At 37.3% G+C, this 22,601-nt stretch overlaps 1 protein-coding gene across 1 annotated transcript in view; it reads right to left on the reverse strand.

Moving 5' to 3' along the window:
* The window catches only part of LOC127663512 (vascular endothelial growth factor receptor kdr-like), a 63,640-nt gene that overhangs the window by 24,982 nt on the left and 16,057 nt on the right, over positions 1-22,601 (reverse strand). Inside the window, exons 2-15 of the mRNA XM_052155116.1 lie at positions 20,463-20,559; positions 16,414-16,610; positions 14,053-14,180; positions 12,813-12,972; positions 12,507-12,643; positions 12,138-12,321; positions 11,913-12,030; positions 11,347-11,516; positions 10,352-10,508; positions 7,639-7,756; positions 4,774-4,882; positions 2,205-2,492; positions 1,826-1,972; positions 976-1,104 (exon numbers count right to left, since the gene is read on the reverse strand). Of these exons, the coding sequence (XP_052011076.1) occupies positions 976-1,104; positions 1,826-1,972; positions 2,205-2,492; positions 4,774-4,882; positions 7,639-7,756; positions 10,352-10,508; positions 11,347-11,516; positions 11,913-12,030; positions 12,138-12,321; positions 12,507-12,643; positions 12,813-12,972; positions 14,053-14,180; positions 16,414-16,610; positions 20,463-20,559 (2,139 nt within the window). The remainder of the gene's footprint in view (positions 1-975; positions 1,105-1,825; positions 1,973-2,204; positions 2,493-4,773; positions 4,883-7,638; positions 7,757-10,351; positions 10,509-11,346; positions 11,517-11,912; positions 12,031-12,137; positions 12,322-12,506; positions 12,644-12,812; positions 12,973-14,052; positions 14,181-16,413; positions 16,611-20,462; positions 20,560-22,601) is intronic.

Consider the following 22,601-nt stretch of genomic DNA (forward strand, 5'->3'; position numbering starts at 1 on the left):
TTCAATGGTTGAGTCAGCTGTACTATATTTATTACAATGTTTTTTTTTCTTATAAATGTTACTTACACCTACAGTAAGTACAGTCATATTTTAATAATATTTGCAAATTTAATCATGTACCAAGTCTTAACAAATATACTTTTTAAAGAGTAAAACCAAGTGATATGTTTTGATATTTTAACATTTTACTTTACATCCCTTTCTCATTTAATCTGACAAACTGGGTACATACTACAAAGTAAAAGCTGCATTGTTTGAGCAGTGTTTATTTGACCAGGTTCAGGATCATTCTTACTCTATGCATGATAAGTGGCTCCAAATCTGTTCACAATGGAAATTTTATTTCCAAATGGGAAAAAAAAAGTGATTTCAATGCACACTGCTCTGATTGAATGAGTTTGTTAAGCTTGGGTTCTATACATAATATCTTGGATTTTATGTACCATACTAGTACAGACCATCTGTTCTAGTAAGAGGGAAGAGTATGATTAAAAAAAATCTCTGTTGGGATGGGGACTTTGGTTTTTGGGGAGGGATAAGATTTTTGTGGAAAGCACCAATAAGAACACCTTAGCTGACCATTACTCTTCCCTTCAGCCTGCTCCAAATTTCAAAACCATCTACTTCTTTAAGGAGATGTCCCGCTGGTTATTAATGAACCTCGCTAAAGACTGTGAAGAGGTCAGCTCCCTTGTGAAAAGACCCTCACTTCAACTCCCAGACCACCATTATAAAAAGAGTGTCTGGAATTTGCATGGTATTCCTGGCATGATTTTGATTCATGAAGCTTTGCAATGTCTTTGTAAGTGCTTAAAACATTTCATAACAGTTTTCAGTATGTAACTGTCTAAATATGCACAGTTTGTCCTTATATTGACTGACTGAGAAAATGATTCAATCTTTATACTCTAATTATGGCTGAAGAATAAATAAAAGAAGAGAAAGGAAAGACTTAGTCAATGGTTCAGTACTCACCCACTACAGTAATGACGGCACTGGATATTGCTATACCTTCAGCATTGCTGGCGTGACATTCATACATGCCCTCATCATCCTTCTTCACCCTCTCAATGATCAGAGTCCCATCATATTTTAGACTGATTCCTGAAAAGCATTTTTAGAAAGATGAATCAAACATTTCCCTTATTTAATTAATTACTTATTTACCTTATAAAACAGATAGTAAGAACAATTATTGGATGAGCCATCCTTAAAGCCCTTATAAAACAGGCAATATATGCACTACCGTGACTACACACAAGTTGAATTCTATATTAATTAAAGTTGCTACAGGCAACCGTACACAGGCTACAGTTCGGCTAATAAATAAAGAAGGGGTTTTCACTCCTTAACCATAGTAAAATCACTCCAATGCATAGCCTCTCATAGCTTTATTTGAACATACTACTGTCAATTACAGAATATACATGTTTTAAAATGTATTTAAACATAATTATATTCATACTATTATTAAAAGTAGAGTTTTAGTAAGATTGTACTGTCTTACTGTAAAGCATTTCTCTGTTGTTCTCACAACTATTAAACTATTACTATTGTTGGGGAAGCTACTTTTAAACAGCTAGCTAGCTTAACTACAAGATATGTAAAATTTAAAGTAGTTAAACTACAGTCATGCAAGTTACACTACAAGTTACAAAAAAAGTAGCTACATTGTAACTATGAACTACACTGAACTAACTAACTACATTGAAGCTATAAATGCAAAGCAGTACGTGCAATCTTTTGTCAAAAATGGCATAGCAAAACAGACAGTAACATAGCATTTTATGATGCTACACAACTACTCCCCAACATGGCTCCTCACCTGGTCCCTCTGTGACAGGAATCTTGTCTTTGTACCACGTGATATAAGGGGTTGGCACACCATGAGCCAGGCAGGCCAATGTCAGGGTGCTACTGCTGTTCACATCCTGATTGGTCAAATTCTGCATCAGCCAAGGCACTTGCCTATCTGTTTCAGTCAAATGAGAGTTATACTGTGTAAAATAACTTCCATATATATATATATTATTTTATTTATTTAAAACAAAAAAAAAAAAAATTGTATTATTATTATTATATATTATTATGATAACATATCATGCACCAGCAATATCTGTTCCAATATCTGAAATGTGATATGATATATGCTTATGCTTAGACAAAGACCAAATATGTTTGGTGCTTGACAGAAGAAAGCTCACCATCAATAGTTAAAACAGATGTTGTATTGACCACTTTATTGTAGATGGCATTGACAGCTTGGCACTCATAGCCCAGAGTGTGATTTCTGGAGACATTTGGCAGTGTGATTAACAAAGATATGGTGTACGGCTGGATCCGAAGAATGGTTTCGCTATTTGGCACTGTGTGGCCCAGTGGATCGTGCCAACTCAACCTATCATAGAGGAATCTTGTGCCCCTGCAAGTCAATGTTATGTCATCTCCTACAACGGCTGTCGAGGGCTCAATTTCAAAAGGTTGTGGATGATCTAGTGAAGATACAAGAGAACAAGACAATAAAGGACTGATGCTCACAGACAATCCTTTTTTATTGCATGCTTTTCATGCATAATCAACATTCTACATTCAGACGAAGCATGAATAACTCACAAAACCAAATGCCTTTTAAAGGTCCCGAAAATACACCATAGACTGTAGTACTGTTGAAAGAGGTAGTACTACTCTAGCCAACACTACACACACTAAGCTACACATTGACATGCCACCAGTGTCAAATTTGAAGTTATTTCCTGTTTCATCACTCCTAATTGTAAGCACGTTGCTGGCGAATGAAAAGCACTACAATAGGAACCAGACTGAGGCCAGGCCTCCAGGGAGCCTGTGAAATGCCTGTTAATTCACAGCAATCCTCGTCCCAGAAGAGAACACAGCTGTTATTACTATTTCACCCCTCTGAGCAGCATTCTGGCGCACAAAGTCATCCTCACCTCTTGCATAGCACATCATTATCTCTGGGGTATCCTATTCTGTTCTGGCTACCTGCCACTTGACATCCACCATTTTTTCCATCAACTCCATTTCTCAGTGACAGATGCCGTTCTTTCCAGCTCATTTTTTCCTCATCATTATGTAGCAGGATAGGCTGTCACCTCCCTGTTAAAGTGACGCCTTACCACTCAGGTGACTCTGATTATAGTTGACCAATCAGAATCATGCTCAATTTGTATATTAAGGCTTGGACATATCACCTGGAATTTTGTCTGCTCTTCCAGGAATGGACTGCATCACCTGGGAGCCATGTATCATTAGCAGTTTGGCTAACTGCTGCTCCATGCTTTATGTGCTGGTGGAGTGGAAGTTGGAGATGTTTTGGTGTTTTTAAATTAACTTTTTGCATATTATTTATTCTGAGGTGTGTTTGATCTTCATTTTTTATTTACTGGTTCTGTTTTAAGTCCATGTTGGTGTTTAGTAGTCCATGTTCTATGTTTGTGCCCTAGTTGGCTTGCTTCCTCTTGTGTACCAGTCAACTCTCAGCCACCTGAATTGAGTGAATTTTATCGTTTCATCCTAGGTTGACTCTGGTTTTGGGTATGGCTGCCCGTTCTCCAATTGCCTGGGTTATGAGATTGAACTTTTGGTCATCTTAAGTGCTCTGTTTTGTTCCTAGTATTTGGTCCTTTTGTTTGATTTATTTATTTTTTTTTCCATTTTGTCTTCACCCTTTTTTGTTTTGTTGTTTACATAAATTTGTATAATAAAATGTGTATCTGGTTTTTGTGATACTGAGACCAACCCCTTGATTTTGTTTTTTCATTGAATTATTTGTGTACTTCTGCAATAGCTGCTCTGTCCTGCATATAGTGTCCCCCAATTTGTTAAGGGCTAGATTGCATTGTGTGCCAACTGGGTTCTGCAAGAATTTATTTTGTTGTGGAGCTGTGTGCCTGAGGCAGTTTTTACTCTCTGCCCAGTGTTTGTGTTCCTTTTTGGTGGTTTGTGTGGCCTTTCTGCTGGTAAGCCTCTGCCTTGCAATTGTTTTATACTGCATCTTTTGGCATGATCCTTAAAGATGTTTTAATGTAAAATTACTCTTTCCCCATGATTCTATGTATGCAGCCAGAAGACCTGCAACTGTTTAAATTGCATCTGCGACTACCATTGCTGCAGCTCTACTGACTTGAATTTTAATTTTCCCTGATTTTACCCATTTTTAATGGTTACGTTTTTGTTTTGAACTAGTGTCTCATGCCCTTATTTCATGTAGAAATGAGCTTGTGACTTTTTTATTCATATTTCCCTGGGTGAAATTATTAGGGTGGTGTAGTCGACTCCTTTTGTTCTAACTAAAACAACAATTTGGTATTTTGTACTGCAGCCCACTTGACTACAATGACAATCTAGGCAGTGACTGAATGATATGACAGCTGATGCACTTCTTTACAGTGGATGGAGTTCTCATTTTGGGAACATTTGACTCTGGTCAACTACATATAAAGGTTATTTACCCAGCAGCAGGGCCATTATAAAACAGAGACTGTCTTTCCAGAAACTGTAAAAACTGTTTTGATTGGTAACTTATTGTTTACAGTGATGAATATTTAAGTCAATATTTAATGACTAAATCAACTTTATTACATTTATACCAGATCTGGCCCTTAAAAGTAAACTTGTACAAAATGAAGTTTAATAATTGCACAATTTCAATGTTTTGAACTGCATATCTTACAAGACATCTTCACAGGTAGGTGGCAAATTTTTATTTTAAAACTGGATTGTTCTTTCAGTAATTGCAGGTGACCTACTTACCATCTACATAGAAAGGGATTCTCATGGTCTGGTTCCCAAGTTCATTCCTGGCTGTACAGGAGTAGACCCCGGACACATTAGCTGCTTTCACCACCAGGGTGCTTATAGTCTATGGTGTTGGAAAAAGATCATATTAGGAATGTTAATGTTTCAGTAGACTAACACAATAAAATCTTTCAACCGGATGTAACAGTATAACACAATATCATGTATCTCAGTACTAACAGCAGTGACAACCTATCATATCCACCCATTCAACCTTGATTCAGTTATGTCCTTTTGAGTAGGTGGGTCACAAAGCTCATTTACAACTGTCCCTTTATTTAGTTTTTCCCCCCACCATTCAGCCTTTCCCATTTATAGTATGTTACATCTGGAGTTTAGAAGCCAAAAGTGCCACTGAGAGCACAGAACAGAAGGTGTACCTGTATTTCATGTCATTTGCTGATGCTATACATATTTAAAATGCCAGGCTTGATCTTGTCACCATTAAACTCATTAGTAGTCTAAATAGACATAATAATGATGCAGACTCCTGAGCTCCACTTAATGACATCTGTTTTCTTGGTCATCATATCATGATATGAAATACTCTGGGTGTATTATGAGCAATATAACTATTTATCTGTTTACATCCTGTGGTTCACATGCTATTTATAAGACTTATTTGAAAAGTGTAGCTTTGTGTACACTTTTTGCTTTGCTTTGTGTAAGCATTTTTGTTATTTGCTAGCATGGAACAGTCATTTTTTTTGTTAAGATATCTATGAACGTCCTTGTTTAGTCTAAAATGCAGCTGATTTTTATTAACACGTTACGCTAAAATATACACAAGAAACAGCGCATTTACTTATTGGTGGCAAAACATATGAGTCTGAGTCCTGTCTTACTCCAGATTGTCACAGTAATTGCTCTGAATCTTTAATACAGTAAATTCTCTGTAAATTCTAATACATGTTCTCTTGTATAATTACTAACTGAATATAAGCAATTTAGAAGGGAATTTATAATTGTTTATTTCTGAACGTTGTATTCGTTGTTTTAGCATCCGATTCACTAAAACTATACAAATCAGGTAACAGAACAAACGCACCCAAAAATCAAATGTGCAAATTATTCAGACTACAGTGATCTGCTACACTATAAAGTGCTATTTTTAAATGCATTTAGTGCATAGTTAAATTGAATAGCAGGTGGTTGGTGAATAAGATGCTGATACTGTTTGGAGAATTCACCCCCTTGTGTTTTGGATAAACTGACCATTTCACTGAGTGACATTTTAACCATTTCTCTGATTCTGGCCAAAGGCTTGGATCCTTGATGACCTACTCATAAATTCTGAGTGACCTTCTTATATCTCTTTAAACTGCTGTGACTGGACCCATCCCAACTCTTTCTTCCTCTGTGGTTACAAGGCACTGCCTGAGATAGGCTCTTACCAGCCTGTTATTCACAGTGCTGGGAAATTTATATGAGGTGACAGAAAGGAATTCACTGTAAACAAATCCCACCATTTTAAATGGGGCCTTGTTATCATTGACCGCTCTGCATTACCCCTGCAGCGCATCACCATTTTAGCCTCAAGAGCTTGTAATTACAGCAAACCTCAATTTACACCTATTACATACTGAGAACGAAACTCCTTGCACAAGGGAGGGCAGGCATGATTTGTTTTTAGTGACATTTCGGTTATGAGAATATGCTGCCTCATCTGAATGGAGAAAAAGGAACAAATCTTGGTTATAAGAACATATACTTTTCTACATAATGCACCAGACTAGTTTGTTTTTGGCAATGGCAATTGACTGTTTAAAGCAGCCCAATGTACAGTCACAAAGATCAAGTGTAAAGGAATGCTACATATGGAAACCTGTGCTTCATTCAGTTTTGGGTGAATGGTTTTGGTAACAAGGTCTCCTGGGTTGTTTGCTGAAAAGTCTACAGTTTTACATTTTTATTTGGCAGCACCAAGCACAAGAGAGAAATCATCACCCATAGCAAGGGGGTGTCAGACATAGGAGCTCTGACTAAGCAAACAACTACGAACACTTTAGCAGTCTGCATTTATCCCACTGGTCTCTGTCGTTTCATTCCAAAATTTTAAGTGATATCAACAAATCTGAAGGACAATAACTGACTTTCAGATGTAAGATATTAAGTAATATGTATTTCAAAAAGGCCTGAAACAATGAACATTCAGTGCATGAATAGCCTTGGGAGAGAGTTCTGTTTATGAGGACTTTACTGGCCTCTCAGTAAGATGGACTGATATCAGTATAAATTCTGTCGTGGAGAACCATTCATTCAAGCAGCAGCTGCCCTGTTTACTGGCCTCTGCTCTCCACTGAAGGTGACTGAAGCGTGATATAATACACAGCAGAGCTAAATAAGCATCGGCAGTTAGTTCCATATGACATGTGCAAGAACACACACATTCACTCACACATGCACTCACAAATGCATTGGTATTTCAGTCAAAAAGACTACTGTGTCATTCTTCCACTTGGAAATATAATGTAAATTGTTGCTTTTTCTGTGGTTTGTCAAATTAGGTCTAAAACAGTTTTATAAAAAGCCAATTTGGAGATTTTCAGTACACTCTGAGTATTCTGTGTTCTGTTTAAAATTACTTACTATTGTGCACCCCCCCCCCCAAACCCCCGCAGACACACTCATATTCTGTATAAATTATCAATTTCTGCCAATCTGAGCATAATGTAAATAATTTAATGAATATGACTTTCGGTCATCTAAATCCAATAAAATTACAAATAATTATTCCATGTAGATTCAAGATTTTTTGGTTGTTAAGAGGAAACCCCAACAACTTTTACTAATAATAACAAAATAGCATATAATACATACCTTGTTTTTGCTTTTTAGCACTCCAACATTGCTGCTGATTTCCTTAATCAGATTATGAGGATAATTCAGTGATTCTGTGCAGTTTCCAACAGGAAGTGGATCAGTGTGAAGTTTGCATCTATCAGACAGAAAAAAAGAGATTGTTTTGAGCCACGACTAAGGAGTGAGGGCTGTAGAGCCCTTAACCCGAGAAACTGCTCTGAAGTTTACAGAGTGGATATTTTTGTCTTTTAACATCAAAGCAGGATGTACACAAGAAAACACTAAGGTGTCCGGTCATGCCGTTTCAGTGAAACACCTCTGCATACAGTGAGGAACAAAAAATTGTTCTTCCTTTTAAAATAATATGAAAATGTTGCGAAAATTAACCCTTTTAGCAAATGTCTTTCAGATATATTTATCTTTTGCCACTGACCGTAAGTTTTCATGGACCTTGATAAATGTCTTTGTTCAGCATTTGAGCAGCATGCACGAAGTATTTCATGCCTGGAAGCAACAGGAAATGGAAGACCTGTTTTGCATCACTTTGAGAGGAGGAACAATCTGATTAATGAGCGTCGAGGTTGAAGAGGAAACAGCAGCGTGACAGGAAGGCATCACCATTCAAAGGAAACACCCCCACTCTCTGGCCGGCTGAGATAAGGCTGAGAACTCCAAGGCCAACAAGAGACAACTGATAACTTCTCAGTACCCCTTGATTAACAAGACCTCTGAGAGTTTACCTTCATGAGGATGAAGAGCACCTCTAATCTCCCACATAATCTCTAACTCTAGACCCTTCTGACAAAACACTGATTTTATGATTGAGATGTGTCCTACCTGCCAAAGCAGGCTGCCTTGAGGCATATTTTTATTCTTGATCATAAAGTTCTGTCATCTACACACTTTTTTTCCTGTTATTTATTAATTTATGAAAAATAAATAATCAAAATATTAAAGCTGTTCTTATCCATACAATGGAAAAAGTATTGTGATCACTGGCTGTCAAGTTCACTTATTAAATCTTATGTATGTATAATTTTATCCCATCCTAATATGCAAAATCAACTTTGTCAACCAAATGTAGGTTGATTTCACAATCAGTGTTGTACAAACTGTTTTGAAGACAGTGATTATTTTTGCAATTACATTTGGTGATGGTAGTTGCGCAGAAGTGACGCACTGAATTTTTTTTTATAAGGTCAGGATTTGAATTTGGATCCCTTTATTTGCAATTTGAAAACTGTACCACAGAATTGCACATTTACACACATGCTAAATAGCTGACTGGAGTTCGAACTTGCGAATCCAGGTGTGGTAATCGGCGACTTCCAACTAAGGGATCGCAGTTACCTCCCTCCCTACAATATACCTCCCTCCATTAGCAGTTCAAAATCTGCTTCTCTCACCAATACCAAGTGGTATTAGGGAGGCCAACAGAGGGTGCTCACACTGTGGTCTGTGTGGGTCCTAATGACCCTGTATAGGGACGGGGACACCATAATGTAAAAAGAAAAAGATGAGATGTTGGATGAGATGTTAAACTGTGGTCCTGACTCTCTGTGGTCATTAAAAATTCCAGGGCAATTCGTAAAGAGTAGGGGTATAACCCTGGTGTCCTGGCTTAATTTCCCCCATTGGCCCTTATCTATCATAGCCTCCTAATAATCTACATCCCTGTATTGGCTACATCACTCTACTCTCCTCTCCACCAATAGCTAGTGTGTGGTGGGTGTTCTGGCGCACTTTGGCTGCCGTCACATCATCCAGGTTGATGCTGCACACTGGTGGTGGTTGAGGAGATTTCCTCTATACTATGTAAAGCACTTTATGTGCCTAGAAAAGCACTATACAATTTTAAGGAATTAATTAATTAATCTACATTATGAGCTGTTTACAGCCATTGCTGATTATATTTTTAAGAGCCACTTAAGAAGTGGTATTTTGGCACTGTGGTACATAGCCCAGAGTATTTTTGTCGCAAATTTGGCAAGCAGCACTCTTTGACAAATAATTACTGACAATTATGAGAAACTCTTGTCATGTCACACAAGAGCTTAGTGGACATCTATTGCATTCATAAAGGTTCACTAAGAGGCTGGCATTTACACCGGGACACTGTTGCTTTCAGCACAATATAAGCTTGGGGAATGAGGCCAGTAAATCCTCCTCACATTTACAGAGCCAGTAACTGGGGAATGTAACTCTGGGGCTATTTTTCATCAATAAGCAAACTTTATTTTGGACTGATGTCAAGGAAACTGATGCAGTTCATTTGAATATTGACAGCTGTGGTTAAAGACCAGAATTCATCATAGATGTTCAAACCTCAGCAAGAGAAGAGATCTACTTTGCAGGAGGGTTACAACAGTTTTTTGGTGGAAATCAGAATGCATTTTTTTTTGTCCAAACTGTTCTATAGAAGCCACAAATGGAATTTGTGGAAATGACAAGAAAATAGTAAATAGACAATACTTCTGATCTGACACAATGATACATTCTTGGACTTTATGCAAGCTTTCATTTGATGTGGAAAACTATTCTGTTGGTCCATGAGCTAGACCAGCATGAAACCAACACCAACCAACAAAAACTGGCTTGGACCAGTAAAGAAATTCACAGTGGTCTAAGCAGGTCTTTTCAGCAGGGTCATCAGAAGACCTGTCGACTCAAGGCAAATCTGAATCTGGAATAGTAACACAAATCAGAAAATGTTGTGTAATGGTTGACTTACTGTGTGAACTCAGGGCTGGGGTCACATGGCTGCCAAAACCAGGTAATGTTTGGCATGGGGATACCAAATGCAGTGCAGGTTAGCTTGTGATTCTGGCCATATCTGTAAGTTTGGGGGCCCACCTGAGCCACTTCTTCCTCAGCTATCTTTGGCTTTACTGTGTGGAAATCGAGGTACAGCACGTTAATCATTTAAAAAAAATCCATACCAGAAAAAAATGATAATTAGCAGATCATTGGCTAACACAAAAAACTTTCACCGCATTACTCTAAACTGGAACAGTATACATTTTCTTGCATATACGAATTTGAAAAGTTGAAAGAGAGAAACAATGGAGCAATATTGTCATAATTGACCACACTGGAGGGCATACAGGCAGGTCACATAAGTCAGACTTGCAATTAGCTGATGCTCAGCTGATTATGACATCTACCGACACAAATCATTTGCTCATCTGAGCAGTTATATTGAAGTCCTCCATTTTTATGCATTGCCTTAGCTGCCTTTCCATTGGCATGGATGCAAGCTGCACTTGACACCCTCCTCCATCCCCCGCTACACCTCTTGGATGGCAGCTAGCTTTTTAGTTTTCTCTACATCTGTCTTGTTATTCTTGTGCTATAAGACTACTATTGTTTGCTAGTTTGAAATTCCTAGGTTTGACATGTTATTACACCTTGTTCTTGAATTCCCAACCGATATACTGTATTTGAAGATTTTTGAAGTGACCATTTAATCTACAGTATTGCGCAATGAAGGATTATACTGTCGAACTGTCAGAATATTAAACAATTGTACAGTATAGTAATATTTCTTCTGGATCTATGTGTGTGTGTGTGTGTGGGGGGTCCTAACTGAATTATATTTTCTCTGAATTGTCTTGTCATTGTAATCTGCAGTCCAAATAATGGAGTTGCAAAGGTCAGTGAAATGAAACACACAGACTTTAAAAAAACATAAGATGTTTTCATGATCATGTGCAGTTCTGTGTATACCTCTGACTTCTAGCTTGTAGCTGAGGTTTCTATAGAGCCCCTTCTCCTGGTTTGACAATGCGATAGTGAAGATCCCAGCATCCTTCTGCCTCACTTCTTTTATCGTGAGGTGATAGCCCATTGTCTCATAGCATGTGAAATTTTCTGAAATGGCAACTCCGTCTTTGTACCTGTTCAAATTTTGCTTACAGTTAGTTGCATGGTACTATTTACATTTAACATTGTTTTTCCGGCTGTTCGTGACCCTATCAGAACAGACCTTTGACCCATGTTTGGGTCATGACCCACCAGTTAAGATCCACTGTAATAATAATTGATCACTTTAAATTTCACAGCTCCAAAACAGTAGTTTATGTAAACAAAGTGGGGTTAAGTGGCTTGTTGAGGGACACAATGGTGACAGGATTTTGGTAACTCATCATTTCTCTTATCATCAGTAATACAAGATTTTATGCTCTAGTCTACTCTTTAAAAAAGAATGTAAGAGCTCTACCATCAACACTTTAAATCATACCAATGGCTTTTGATTAATGTCTCAAATGTTTGAATACAGTGCAGTAATTTACCATATCACTCTGTCTGGCGCAGGCAGGGCATTGACCCGTGGCTCAAACTGCACCTTTCTACCCTCCATAGCAGTGATGAATTTGCTTTTATTATGGGTGACATTGAGGAATGGATGTTCTGTAGAGACAAACAGACACAAAAATTCCATTGAAAGAATTCAAACTCACTGTTCTACAAAAGCATGAATGTGTTAATGCTGTGGTACAATGTTGCTACATCCTCACCGTATACAGTAACTTTAGTTGAAGCTTGCAGCCTTTTTTCCTCAGTTGATCCTATCATAGATACAATGCACTTGTACGTGCCCTTGTCCTCCATTGTTACATTAGGTAAAATTAATGTTTCAGTCATTACGATGATTTTTTTAGGTTTGTCCCTAGTCCTCTTTGTTTGGTGAGGGCGATAGATCTGAGAACACAGACAGGTAGTTCAGAAAAAAAATTGAAGGGCCCAGTTTTATTTAACACAAGTACAAATCAAGACGCTTAACTGCATGTGCACCACATGTACCTATGAATTTGTGTATATAATATTACATGTGTATGTGCTTAGGTAAACATTTTTTTTTTTTTTACCAGGGCACCATAACTCACCGGGCCCTTGTGGAACTGCCACTCAAATTCCATTCTGCCATTGAAGGTGGTCTCTCCTGAGCAACTGAGATCTAGGGAGTCACCGACTAGTACTTTTACACGTTCTGGTTCAATGCGAACATTCTGCAGAACTGAGGCTAGACACAGATAACAGAAAGTACTAAGACATTCAGATAATTAAAAGAAAAAATATACAATATACAGTGACAGATATTCAAAATTAATTGCTTAAATGTGATTTACTCCAATCTGCTGAGCAACTACCTTTCAGCTTTGCATTACACAGCAGCAATCAAAAATACTCACTTCTCCTTAAAAGTCCGTAGTTTGATGAAAATTGCTTGTCATCCACACTGGTGACACATGTTATCATGTAGTAGTGGTCAAAAGGGGCCAATGGGATCCTGAAACCTCTCTTTGGATCCCAGTCCATCGCAGCTTTTATATGATCTGCCATAGGATTAATCTGAAGTGCAAGCGAAGAGAGTTTATTCAGAACGATATTTTTAAACATGGGTAGCATTTCTCTCCTTCTAAGATTGATTGTTTAGAAGGAAAACATTTGTGTGAAGCTTTTAAGACCCATGATTAGTAGCCTAGGCAGTAATGAGCAAAACAGGGGTGAGTTTGTCTGTGAGAAACTGATCGTAGTTAAGTTGTATACATTGTTTCACTTGTTTGTTCTGAGTGCAAGAGTTCTGCTAGGAAAGAAGGGAAGGAAGGAAACAGGAAGGACAAATGCCACAGATCTTCCAATGGCAGGAAGGTCACATAACTATCTGTGCCATCTGGCTTAGAAGTGTTTATCTATAGCAAAGAACAGTGAGAACAGATTTTACATCCAGTACATGGCCACTGACCCTGCATGTGGCAAAAGTACTACTGTTGAAGAAGTAGTCATTTACTGCCAGAGCAATATGAAGAAACAGGAATCTACTGTTGTCACTTATGTAAGAGGTCTTGCTTGCTTTTAAAGGGTGTTTTTACACATGATTCGTTTCAGGGTCGAGAATGGTTCATACGATTTTGGCATACTGTATATGTGAACAGTGAACATTCAAAACATTCTAAGAAGAGGTGTGGGTTGAAGTGAAGAAAAAAAAAGTTTATATAATTAGATAATATTAAACGAGTTAATAATAATAATAACATAATAATAAAAAAATATGTTTTTAACCTGCTCTTTATGGAAATAATTTGTAAAAATGTGTTTTATTTATAGCCTGAGTTTCTATTCTGAGCAATAAATAAGAGTCTAACACTGCCTTCCTGTTCTTACAGGAAGCAGACAGGATGATTCCTCTGGCTGCCTTGAGCTTCCCTGAGCCTATGCCACACTGTCTCTATCTACACACGCTTAAGGCTTTGATGGGTGTGAGAAAATCAAAGACGCCCATCATCCAAAGCATTCTTCAATCTCCTCTGTCATGTCAACAAGGCTCTTGAGGCATGGAAAGTAGGTAAAACATTTATATGACTATACATTATAAGTGAAAATATTTTCTCTGAGAGTTCAAATACAGTGTTGCCAATTGAAAATACTTACAGTCTTAAGGATAACATCTTGGTTTGGGGATGTTGTTCTGCAGGGGATCACTAAATAAGGATCATCCCGCAATGCATAAAGAAAGTGTGGTGAATCACTGTAAGCCTCCACAAATGGATGACTGTTATCTGCGATTGAGAAGTAAAAGTAATAAAATAATAAGCATAAAGTAATAAAAGTTTGCTTTACACAAAGGTCATTTAACAATCACAAATAATATAATGAATTAATTCATCCCATACTCATTGCTATTCAAATGTATGGCTTTCATACTTTTTCACATCCAAGTCATGCAAAACAGAAATTATTTTCTATGACCTTCAGACTTTACATAACTTTTAAAGTATTTATTCTTTCATCAATGAACTCAAAAACTTCAGACGATGGCTCCACTTCAAATCTAGAGGAGTAATAAAATATCCTTGACAAAGTCAGATCATTTTATTCTTTAAACAGCAAATCGCCACACAGGCTGCTGGATAAAGAAACAGAAACAGCTTGGCAGGAGGGGCTGTTACTGTGCTACGCTGTGAGATTGGCGTGATTAAACAAACAAAATAATAACAGTGTTCATGTAATAAAATATGTTTTTTAAACATAGTTATCTAGTATAAGCAGTGGAATCACATAGTGAGATGAACCAGGAGATTATCATGGAATAGGTCCACTTAACAAAACAGTTGGTAAGCTTAACTGTCCTTTACTAGATTTGTGTGTGCTTATTGTCACAGCTAAATTCTACATTATGTTCATCACTCTCTTTTGTTATACAGAAAATACAGATCAGAACTTTTTTTATATCTTCAGAAATGACTTTGATGCCAAATTAACATAACTATTAACAGTGTAAGAAAGAAACATTTAAAAAGTAAAACAATGGTGCAAACATATTTTGCACTATATCCAAAAACCTCCTAAGCATTTGTATACTAGCTTTGTGTGATGAACAAAACCAATTTCAGTCGTTATTCACTGAGAATCACAGGTTTGTAAATATATATATATATATATATATATATTAATAATATTATTTTTTTTTTAGATTAACTATTTATTTAAACACATGTTGTGAGGTACAGGAAGACTACAAGCAATGGGAGCTTTAGGACAATCAAACTCCACATTCATCTCTAAACACATGCAGTTTAAAATGAATGCCATCTGTGTCACTGCTTTTCTATCTCCTAGTCCTGTGACAATTACAGTAAATTCTGTCATGCAGATACGGTCCAATTCCGTGATTCAAATCTTCTCAATGAGTGCAGTCATAGATGCATTGTTACAAACTAGCTCCATTGCCAAGTTAGAAGGTTTATGGTTTTATTGTAGCATCAGTGAGTTGTACAATGAGGTGGAGCCTCTCATTACTTTATTTCTTTTCTAATCTCAAGTTTTTCTAATGGCCTGGAGTCTTTCCAGATCCTGTTTCACACAGGGAGACATCAGATGTCTCACTGGTTTGGTCTCTGTTCTTGCAATTAACTGGAGGCAAAGTGTTGTTAGAATTTCATGGTTCATGTGGTATGAATCAGCCCATTTGCAGCCAAAAATATACCTTTTCATTTGGCACACACTTGTTTTATGCCAGAAAAAGAACACAACATATTCTCATCAGAAAGGAATAACTCTTAGCAGATTATGATACAAATTTTTTTTTTTTTAACAATTAGCTAATTTGTAGTCTGCTTATCACAGTCTATATTAAATATTATTAAAATTGTGTAGGGTACAGGCTCTGTGGTGTGAAAGGCTCCATTGATTTTATTTTCTCCCAAACCACTAAAATAACAACAAAAACATTTATTTATAATTTTCAGCAGTCATTAAATCAGAACATTTTCAGTAACTGTTCAATAAGTGAAAGGATAGTATTTGAGGCAAAATACCTTCTGTTGCAGGAGCTAGAGGCCCCTATTAAACAATTGTATTTTTCTGAATTGGGGGAATATATTTGTTATTAAAAATTTTCAAGTAGGGTCACATTGACTCATTGACTAATAAAATGCCAAATTAGTTTTAAATTAACAGGAAATGGTTGACTTTTTCTTAAGTAGTTATTTTGAATACGCATCTTAATTTGTTACACAAAAAAGCTTCTTGCTGTCTCAAAATTATTTGCATTAGTTGACAAATTCAAAAAGGTATCTAATCTTTACAGAATTTTAACCGAAACAACCTTCTGCTATTATTTCTTTTCACAAAAAATTATGTTGCTTCATCAATATTCAATAAAAATATTATAATTATTATAATTTTTTTACCATTACATTTTATGACTAGAAAAAAAGGCAGAATTTCCTTAAGGAGTGCCTTTAGCCCTATTGTACTTAGGGTAAAATAAGGTGAGTTTTTAAGACATACCCTTAACAAAAACATATGTGGAGACCTCATGATCCTTGGACTTGCGGTGACTGCAAGTGTAGAAACCAGTGTCGTTGTGCATTAGGTTGTGTATAACCAACATGCTGCAGTGCTTGTGCATTCTCTCCTCACACGGCTCGACCTGTACAGATGACACATTCCTGTGAGCCAGCCTCCAGTGCAGCGGACTAGATCCCCTAATGTACAAACAAGACATCAACCACAATAAGGACAATTTCAAAGGTAAGTAGGATGAAGTTAAAACAGTAATTGTGGACAGTATCTGGTACTTCTATTGTGTGTAGAATCAAATCAAGTCTATAATATGTGGAAGTGTGCTGCAAACAAAACAGATTTAGATTTTTCTTTAGCATTACTTGACATATAGCTACTACAGAAAACAACACTAGGACCCCCCCCCCCCCCCCAAAGACCAAAATGATGTAACTTGGGGGGTCCACTGGTGTTTCATAAAAACTAGAATACAAAAAACGTAACTTAAATTCGAATGTTCGCAGTGACAGAACACGTCATTGTCCATTATATGTCCCAGTTTTTATAAATAACCTAAACCAGATTTTTTTCATGTCTGAAAAGTCTAAACATGCCAGAATGTGTCACGTGCTGTTTTCTGAAGGAACTTACAGATGGTGACTGAGTGACACTGGCAGAGTGGATCCTCATTTTCACTCAATAATTGTAAATTATATTTTTCTTTTATATACACTGGTGGCCAAAAGTTTGTAATTATGTACAGATTTATGTCCCCTGGAAAGAAATTGGTACTTTTATTCACCAAAGTGGTATTCAGCTGATCACAATGTTTAGTCAGGGCATTAATAATGTAAAAAATTACTATTACAATTAAAAAAACTTCTTAAACTACTTCAAAGAGTTCTCATCAAAAAGTCCTCCATGTGCAGCAATGACAGCTTTGCAGATCCTTGGCATTCTAGCTGTCAGTTTGTCCAGATACTCGGGTGACATTTCACCCCACACTTCCTGTAGCACTTGCCATAGATGTGACTGTCTTGTCGGGCATTCTCACACACCTTATAGTCTAGTTGATCCCACAAAAGCTCAATGAGGTTAAAATCCATAACACTTTTATCTGTTGTCCACTGTCTGTGTTTCTATGCCCACTCTAACCTTTTCTGTTTGTTCTTCTGTTTCATAAGTGTTTTTTTCTTTGCAATTCTTCCAATAAGACCTGCACCCTGAGTCTTCTCTTTACTGTTGTACATGAAACTGGTGTTGAGTTGGTAGAATTCAATGAAGCTGTCAGCTGAGGACATGTGAGGCATCTATTTCTCAAACAAGAGACACTGATGTACTTATCCTCTTGTTTAGTTGTACATGTGGCCTTCCACATCTCTTTCTGTCCTTGTTAGAGCCAGCAGTCCTTTGTCTTTGAAGACTGTAGTGTTCACCTTTGTATGAAATCTTCAGTTTTTTTGGCAATATCAAGCATTGAATTGCCTTCATTCCTCAAAACAATGGTTGACTGATGCATTTCTAGAGGAAGCTGTTTCTTTTTTCCCCATTTTTTACCTAATATTGTCCTTAAGACATGCCTGTTGCATACTGTGGCAACTCAAAAACAAACACAAAGACAATGTTAGGCTTCATTTAACAAACCAAATAGCTTTCAACCGTGTTTGATATAATATCATATGATGTTCTAGTACCAAATTAGCAATTTAGCATGATTACTCAAGGATAAGGTGTTGGAGTGATGACTGCTGGAAATTGGGCCTGTCTAGATTTTAACAAAAATGACTTTTTTCAAATAGTGATGATGTTTTTTTTTACATCAGTTATGTCCTGACTATACTTGGTGATCAGCTGAATGCCACCTTGGTGAATTAAAGTACCAATTTCCTTCCGAAACAGCTAAATCTGTACATTATTCCAAACTTTTGGCCACTAGTGTATGATTGTACCCACTCCTCCAGTTAACCCCCCCCCCCCCTCCCCCATTTTGTACTGAATAATTATATCAGACGCACGCACGACTCCCTAAGAACATACGTGAATCCCAAACAAAACTGTTCTTCTTTAAAAAGCTTTAATGTAGTTTGCAAATTTTTGTTAGTTGCTTGTAGTTTAACAAATTACTTACAGTTTAATTAACTACAGTTAAGGGTAACTTTAAGTTGTGAGTAGCTTGTAACTTGTGAAGCTACCGTTTTAAAGTAGCTTCCCCAAAACTGTATTCTACTTAGGACAGCCCAGTTTAAAACAAATCTTCCATCGATTGATCCTTCAGCCGTTCTTGATCCTATTTGTCTTTAAAATTTCAAGAGTTAATCCTGAATGACAGAGAGTTTACTCTGTGAGCATGTTATAGATTCCTCATCCATATTCCCAGGATATTCTACCATGTTTTTTTTTTTTTTTGGAATGTTTGAAACCCATTTGTTAAGCATGTGTCATCTGAAAAGTCTAACTTTCACATGGGAAGAGGTATTAATTGGATGATGTGTTCAAATGCCAATTTTTTTTTAAAGGGTACATTAAAGGGATCCCAGAGGAGAATGAGACATATCTCACATACCACTACCATTGCCTCTGTTGAATGTATGTCTTTTCAGAGCCAAAGATAGTATCAGCTTTTGGCTCACATGGCCTTGTAGGGAAACATTATATTAGTTACGATTCTTTGGGGTCAAAATTCTTGGAGTGATTGCAATCAGTGTCTACAATAAATGGTCTGCACTTATATTGTGCTTTTACTCATTTGACTCATTAACCCATTCACACACACACACACTCACACACCAATGAAGGCAGAGATGCCATGCAAGGTGCTAGCCTGCTTGGGGTTCAGTGTCTTGCCCAAGGACACTTCGGCATGTGGAGTCATTTGGGTCAGGAATCCAACCGCCAACCCTGCGATTAGTGGCCAACCCGCTGTACCACTTGAGCCACAGCTGCCCCATAATAATCATGAAATGCTCTGTCAAAGCCTTAACAATCTGTACAATATGTTTCAGATCCCTCCAAAAAATGGGAAAAGATGAATATGTTGTGCTGTAAATTTTTTTTTGTGAGTTTACAGTAAATTCCTGGCTACTAGTTGCATGAATTTCACAGAAAATGTACAGTAGCATTTCTACAATTTATTAAAAAAAAAAAAGGTATACAAAAAATTTAAATAGTAAATACCACTGTATACTGTGACTTTGCAGTGAACAGGGCCAAAAATTACTGTAATGTAGCAGTGCTGTCTTTTTTTAACCTGAAATGTTTCTTACTTGTCACCATCATTCAGTTTCATATGTAAGTGTTGATATCTGTGAGCACCTGGTTGCACACCCTACTAAATGCCTGTGTGCAATAACAGTTCAATCATATCACAGCCTGGCATTGCAAGAATCACTACCTCAATGTTTGATTACAAATGCACCATATAGTGTGTAGACTATACGGCTTGATCAGACTTAGTCAATCTCAGTGCAAAGAATAATGTTCATAAAACATTTCACAGTTAAATCAGCTTGGAGAAAAAGGTTCCCATTCAGAGGGAACACTAAACACTATAATGGTAGCTTCAAACAAAACCCAATTATTCCCCAATGCAGTGCAATATTGTTTTTATTTTTTAATAAAAAGTAATTTATTGTGTTTTGATTGAAAATGGCAAAGACTGCATTGATTTTACAATATAATTCTGAAAACAGTATTTTATTATAAGAAATTGCTGTTAAATCGTGTACAATCCTGCTATTTTTTTTTACAGTGTGGGACTACGTTTTGAGCGCCTCTCACATCAGGCAAGTCAATGTGACACAGCAGGAGCAACTGAGATTAGTTTTGGGAAGTTATGGTGTCTAGATCCACACCAGCTGATGCTCAAGTGCTTATATTGAGATATACAGCTGGAAAAAACCCCAGCATAAACCAAATTTGACCAGCACTGAATTTAATTGAGTTGGGAGAAGATTGTGTGCATCTCAAAACTGAATAAAAGACATAGTTAAGTATCAGTAGACAGAAACATTTTAGATATGTTGAGTAGCTAAAATGAGAGCAGGAGGCCACAGTACCTGCAGATGAGTGTGAGAGAGCCACCAACATGCTGAAGGTGTGTGTCTCCTGCTGGAAGCAGCTGTGGATCAGGCAGATGAGATTCATCTGCTAGCCCTGCAGAAAACAAGACAGCATAATACACAGTCAATCAGAGACATGCTAACATGTCTAGCACATCACACACACAAACAACCAACAACCCTGCAGAAAAGACCACCATAGTTGTGTTTTAGATGCTAGTCTACAGCAAGCATTTAACTAGCTTAACCAACAAGACTTCCAGCTTCATGAGAAAGACCATTCTGGTCCACCAGCATCACCAGACCAGCGCTAAACAGCAAAATCAAGCTGGTCCAGCATGGATATTTATGCTCACCTAAGCAGGTATTTTTAGCAGGGGAAGTCATAGTGCAGTCAAATGTACATTCCTGAACAAGGGGTTTTCATGGCAGACTCAGATTTAGAGTCACCTAAAAGTCAAGTTATCCTATACTGGCTTAATCAATACTACAAGTGCATGAGACTGACAAATAATGTAATAGTGTCTCTGGAGAACGGTGATACAACCACAAGGCTAAACTGTAGTTGAATAGTCATAAAATTGGCGAGGCCTCTAAGCAATAAAAAAAAATGGGTCTGAATTAGAATGTTATGCAATAACCCTTCTGCTCCCATGTGGAGCTCCAGAATACTGCAGTGGAGTCTGTGTCTGACAGGTTTAAGCTGCCAGTGATATTTGTGTGTGAGCATGTGTATACATTCTTGACAAAGGGAGGGAGGCCAGAGGTGCAGCTGTGCCCCCCAAAGAGGGGTCACCTCTGTCAGCACGTGTGGCCAGAACTAGAGAGAACAAGGCAGACCCAGATGAGTCAGATGTCCTTATACACATCCTTCAGATCAATCAGTTCTTTCCTCAAAGGACTCTCTTTCAGTCCTATGTATATGGCCACCTTTTTATTCTCTGATGAAGAGTTTCATTTAACTTTGATCACTTGATATCACTTCTGTATGCTATTATTAGTTCTGAGGGGGAGGTGCTCAATTGTGAAGGCTCACTGCTGGTTATGGACCAGGTAAAGCTGATGATAGGAGCCATGAGTGTGCTCTGCACAGGAAGTGCTGTCATTCCCTCTGCTGCCCAGGATGAGTGACAGTTGTGATTTCCTTCTTTTGAACATATACTCCCTGGACAGTTTCTGCTCTGGCATTGTAATGCAGGTTATTTGTGTTGCCAGGCAAAAGGGTTTGTTTTGGGAAATCTTGTGTATAACAATCAGGAAGATAATAGCATTACACTGTTAATTTCCTCCTTATCCACACCCAACTCTCTCTCTCTCTCTCTCTTACACACACTCACATACAGTATGTTAATAAAAACTGTAATAAATATGTTGTCTTGCTCATTTATTAATTATCAGTACATTATCAGACTTTTGAACACTTGATCTCTCACGATCAATATACATCAGCACTGCACTTTATTAATCTTATTATCTCACACTAGACTGTCATAAATAATATTCTCTGTACAATACAACTACTCTATTTTGTTTTATTGTGTGTGTATTGTATATTGTGTGTATTGTTTACTGTACATTGTATATAATTATTGTGTTGTGTAAGTATGTGTACATTTGATATGTAAATTGTGTTGTGTAAATATGTTGTTTATTGTAAATTGGTATATGTCTTGTCACTGTCATGACTGCTATGTTGCTCGGAACTGCACACAAGACTTTCACCTACTGTTGCACTTGTGTATATGGTTGTGTGACAATAAAGTGATTTGATTTGATTTGATCTTACAAAACAGCTAAATGTTCCATGGCTTAAACACAGCTGCATTCACAGAATTAACTTACCACAACAACATTTCCATTTAATATTAACTTCCTCTCAATATGCTACATTATTGTTGTTTTACAGTCCAAGGTTAGTTAAGGGGTGCGGATGTTGCCAGAGCTTTCCATGCAAAGTGCACACCTCTATCAGCTTGATACTACCCCTCGACACTACCCCTCTGCCCAGTGGAATCGCAGCTGTACTTCAGATGAGTCCACACACATACGCACGCACGCACGCACACACACACACACACACAGTGAATCTCTTATTTTAAGTTACAAATATCATCACAGTGTTCAAGAGGAAATTAT

The sequence above is a fragment of the Xyrauchen texanus genome, chromosome 23, assembly GCF_025860055.1.
Source record: "Xyrauchen texanus isolate HMW12.3.18 chromosome 23, RBS_HiC_50CHRs, whole genome shotgun sequence".
In the NCBI taxonomy this organism is placed as follows: Eukaryota; Metazoa; Chordata; class Actinopteri; order Cypriniformes; family Catostomidae; genus Xyrauchen; species Xyrauchen texanus.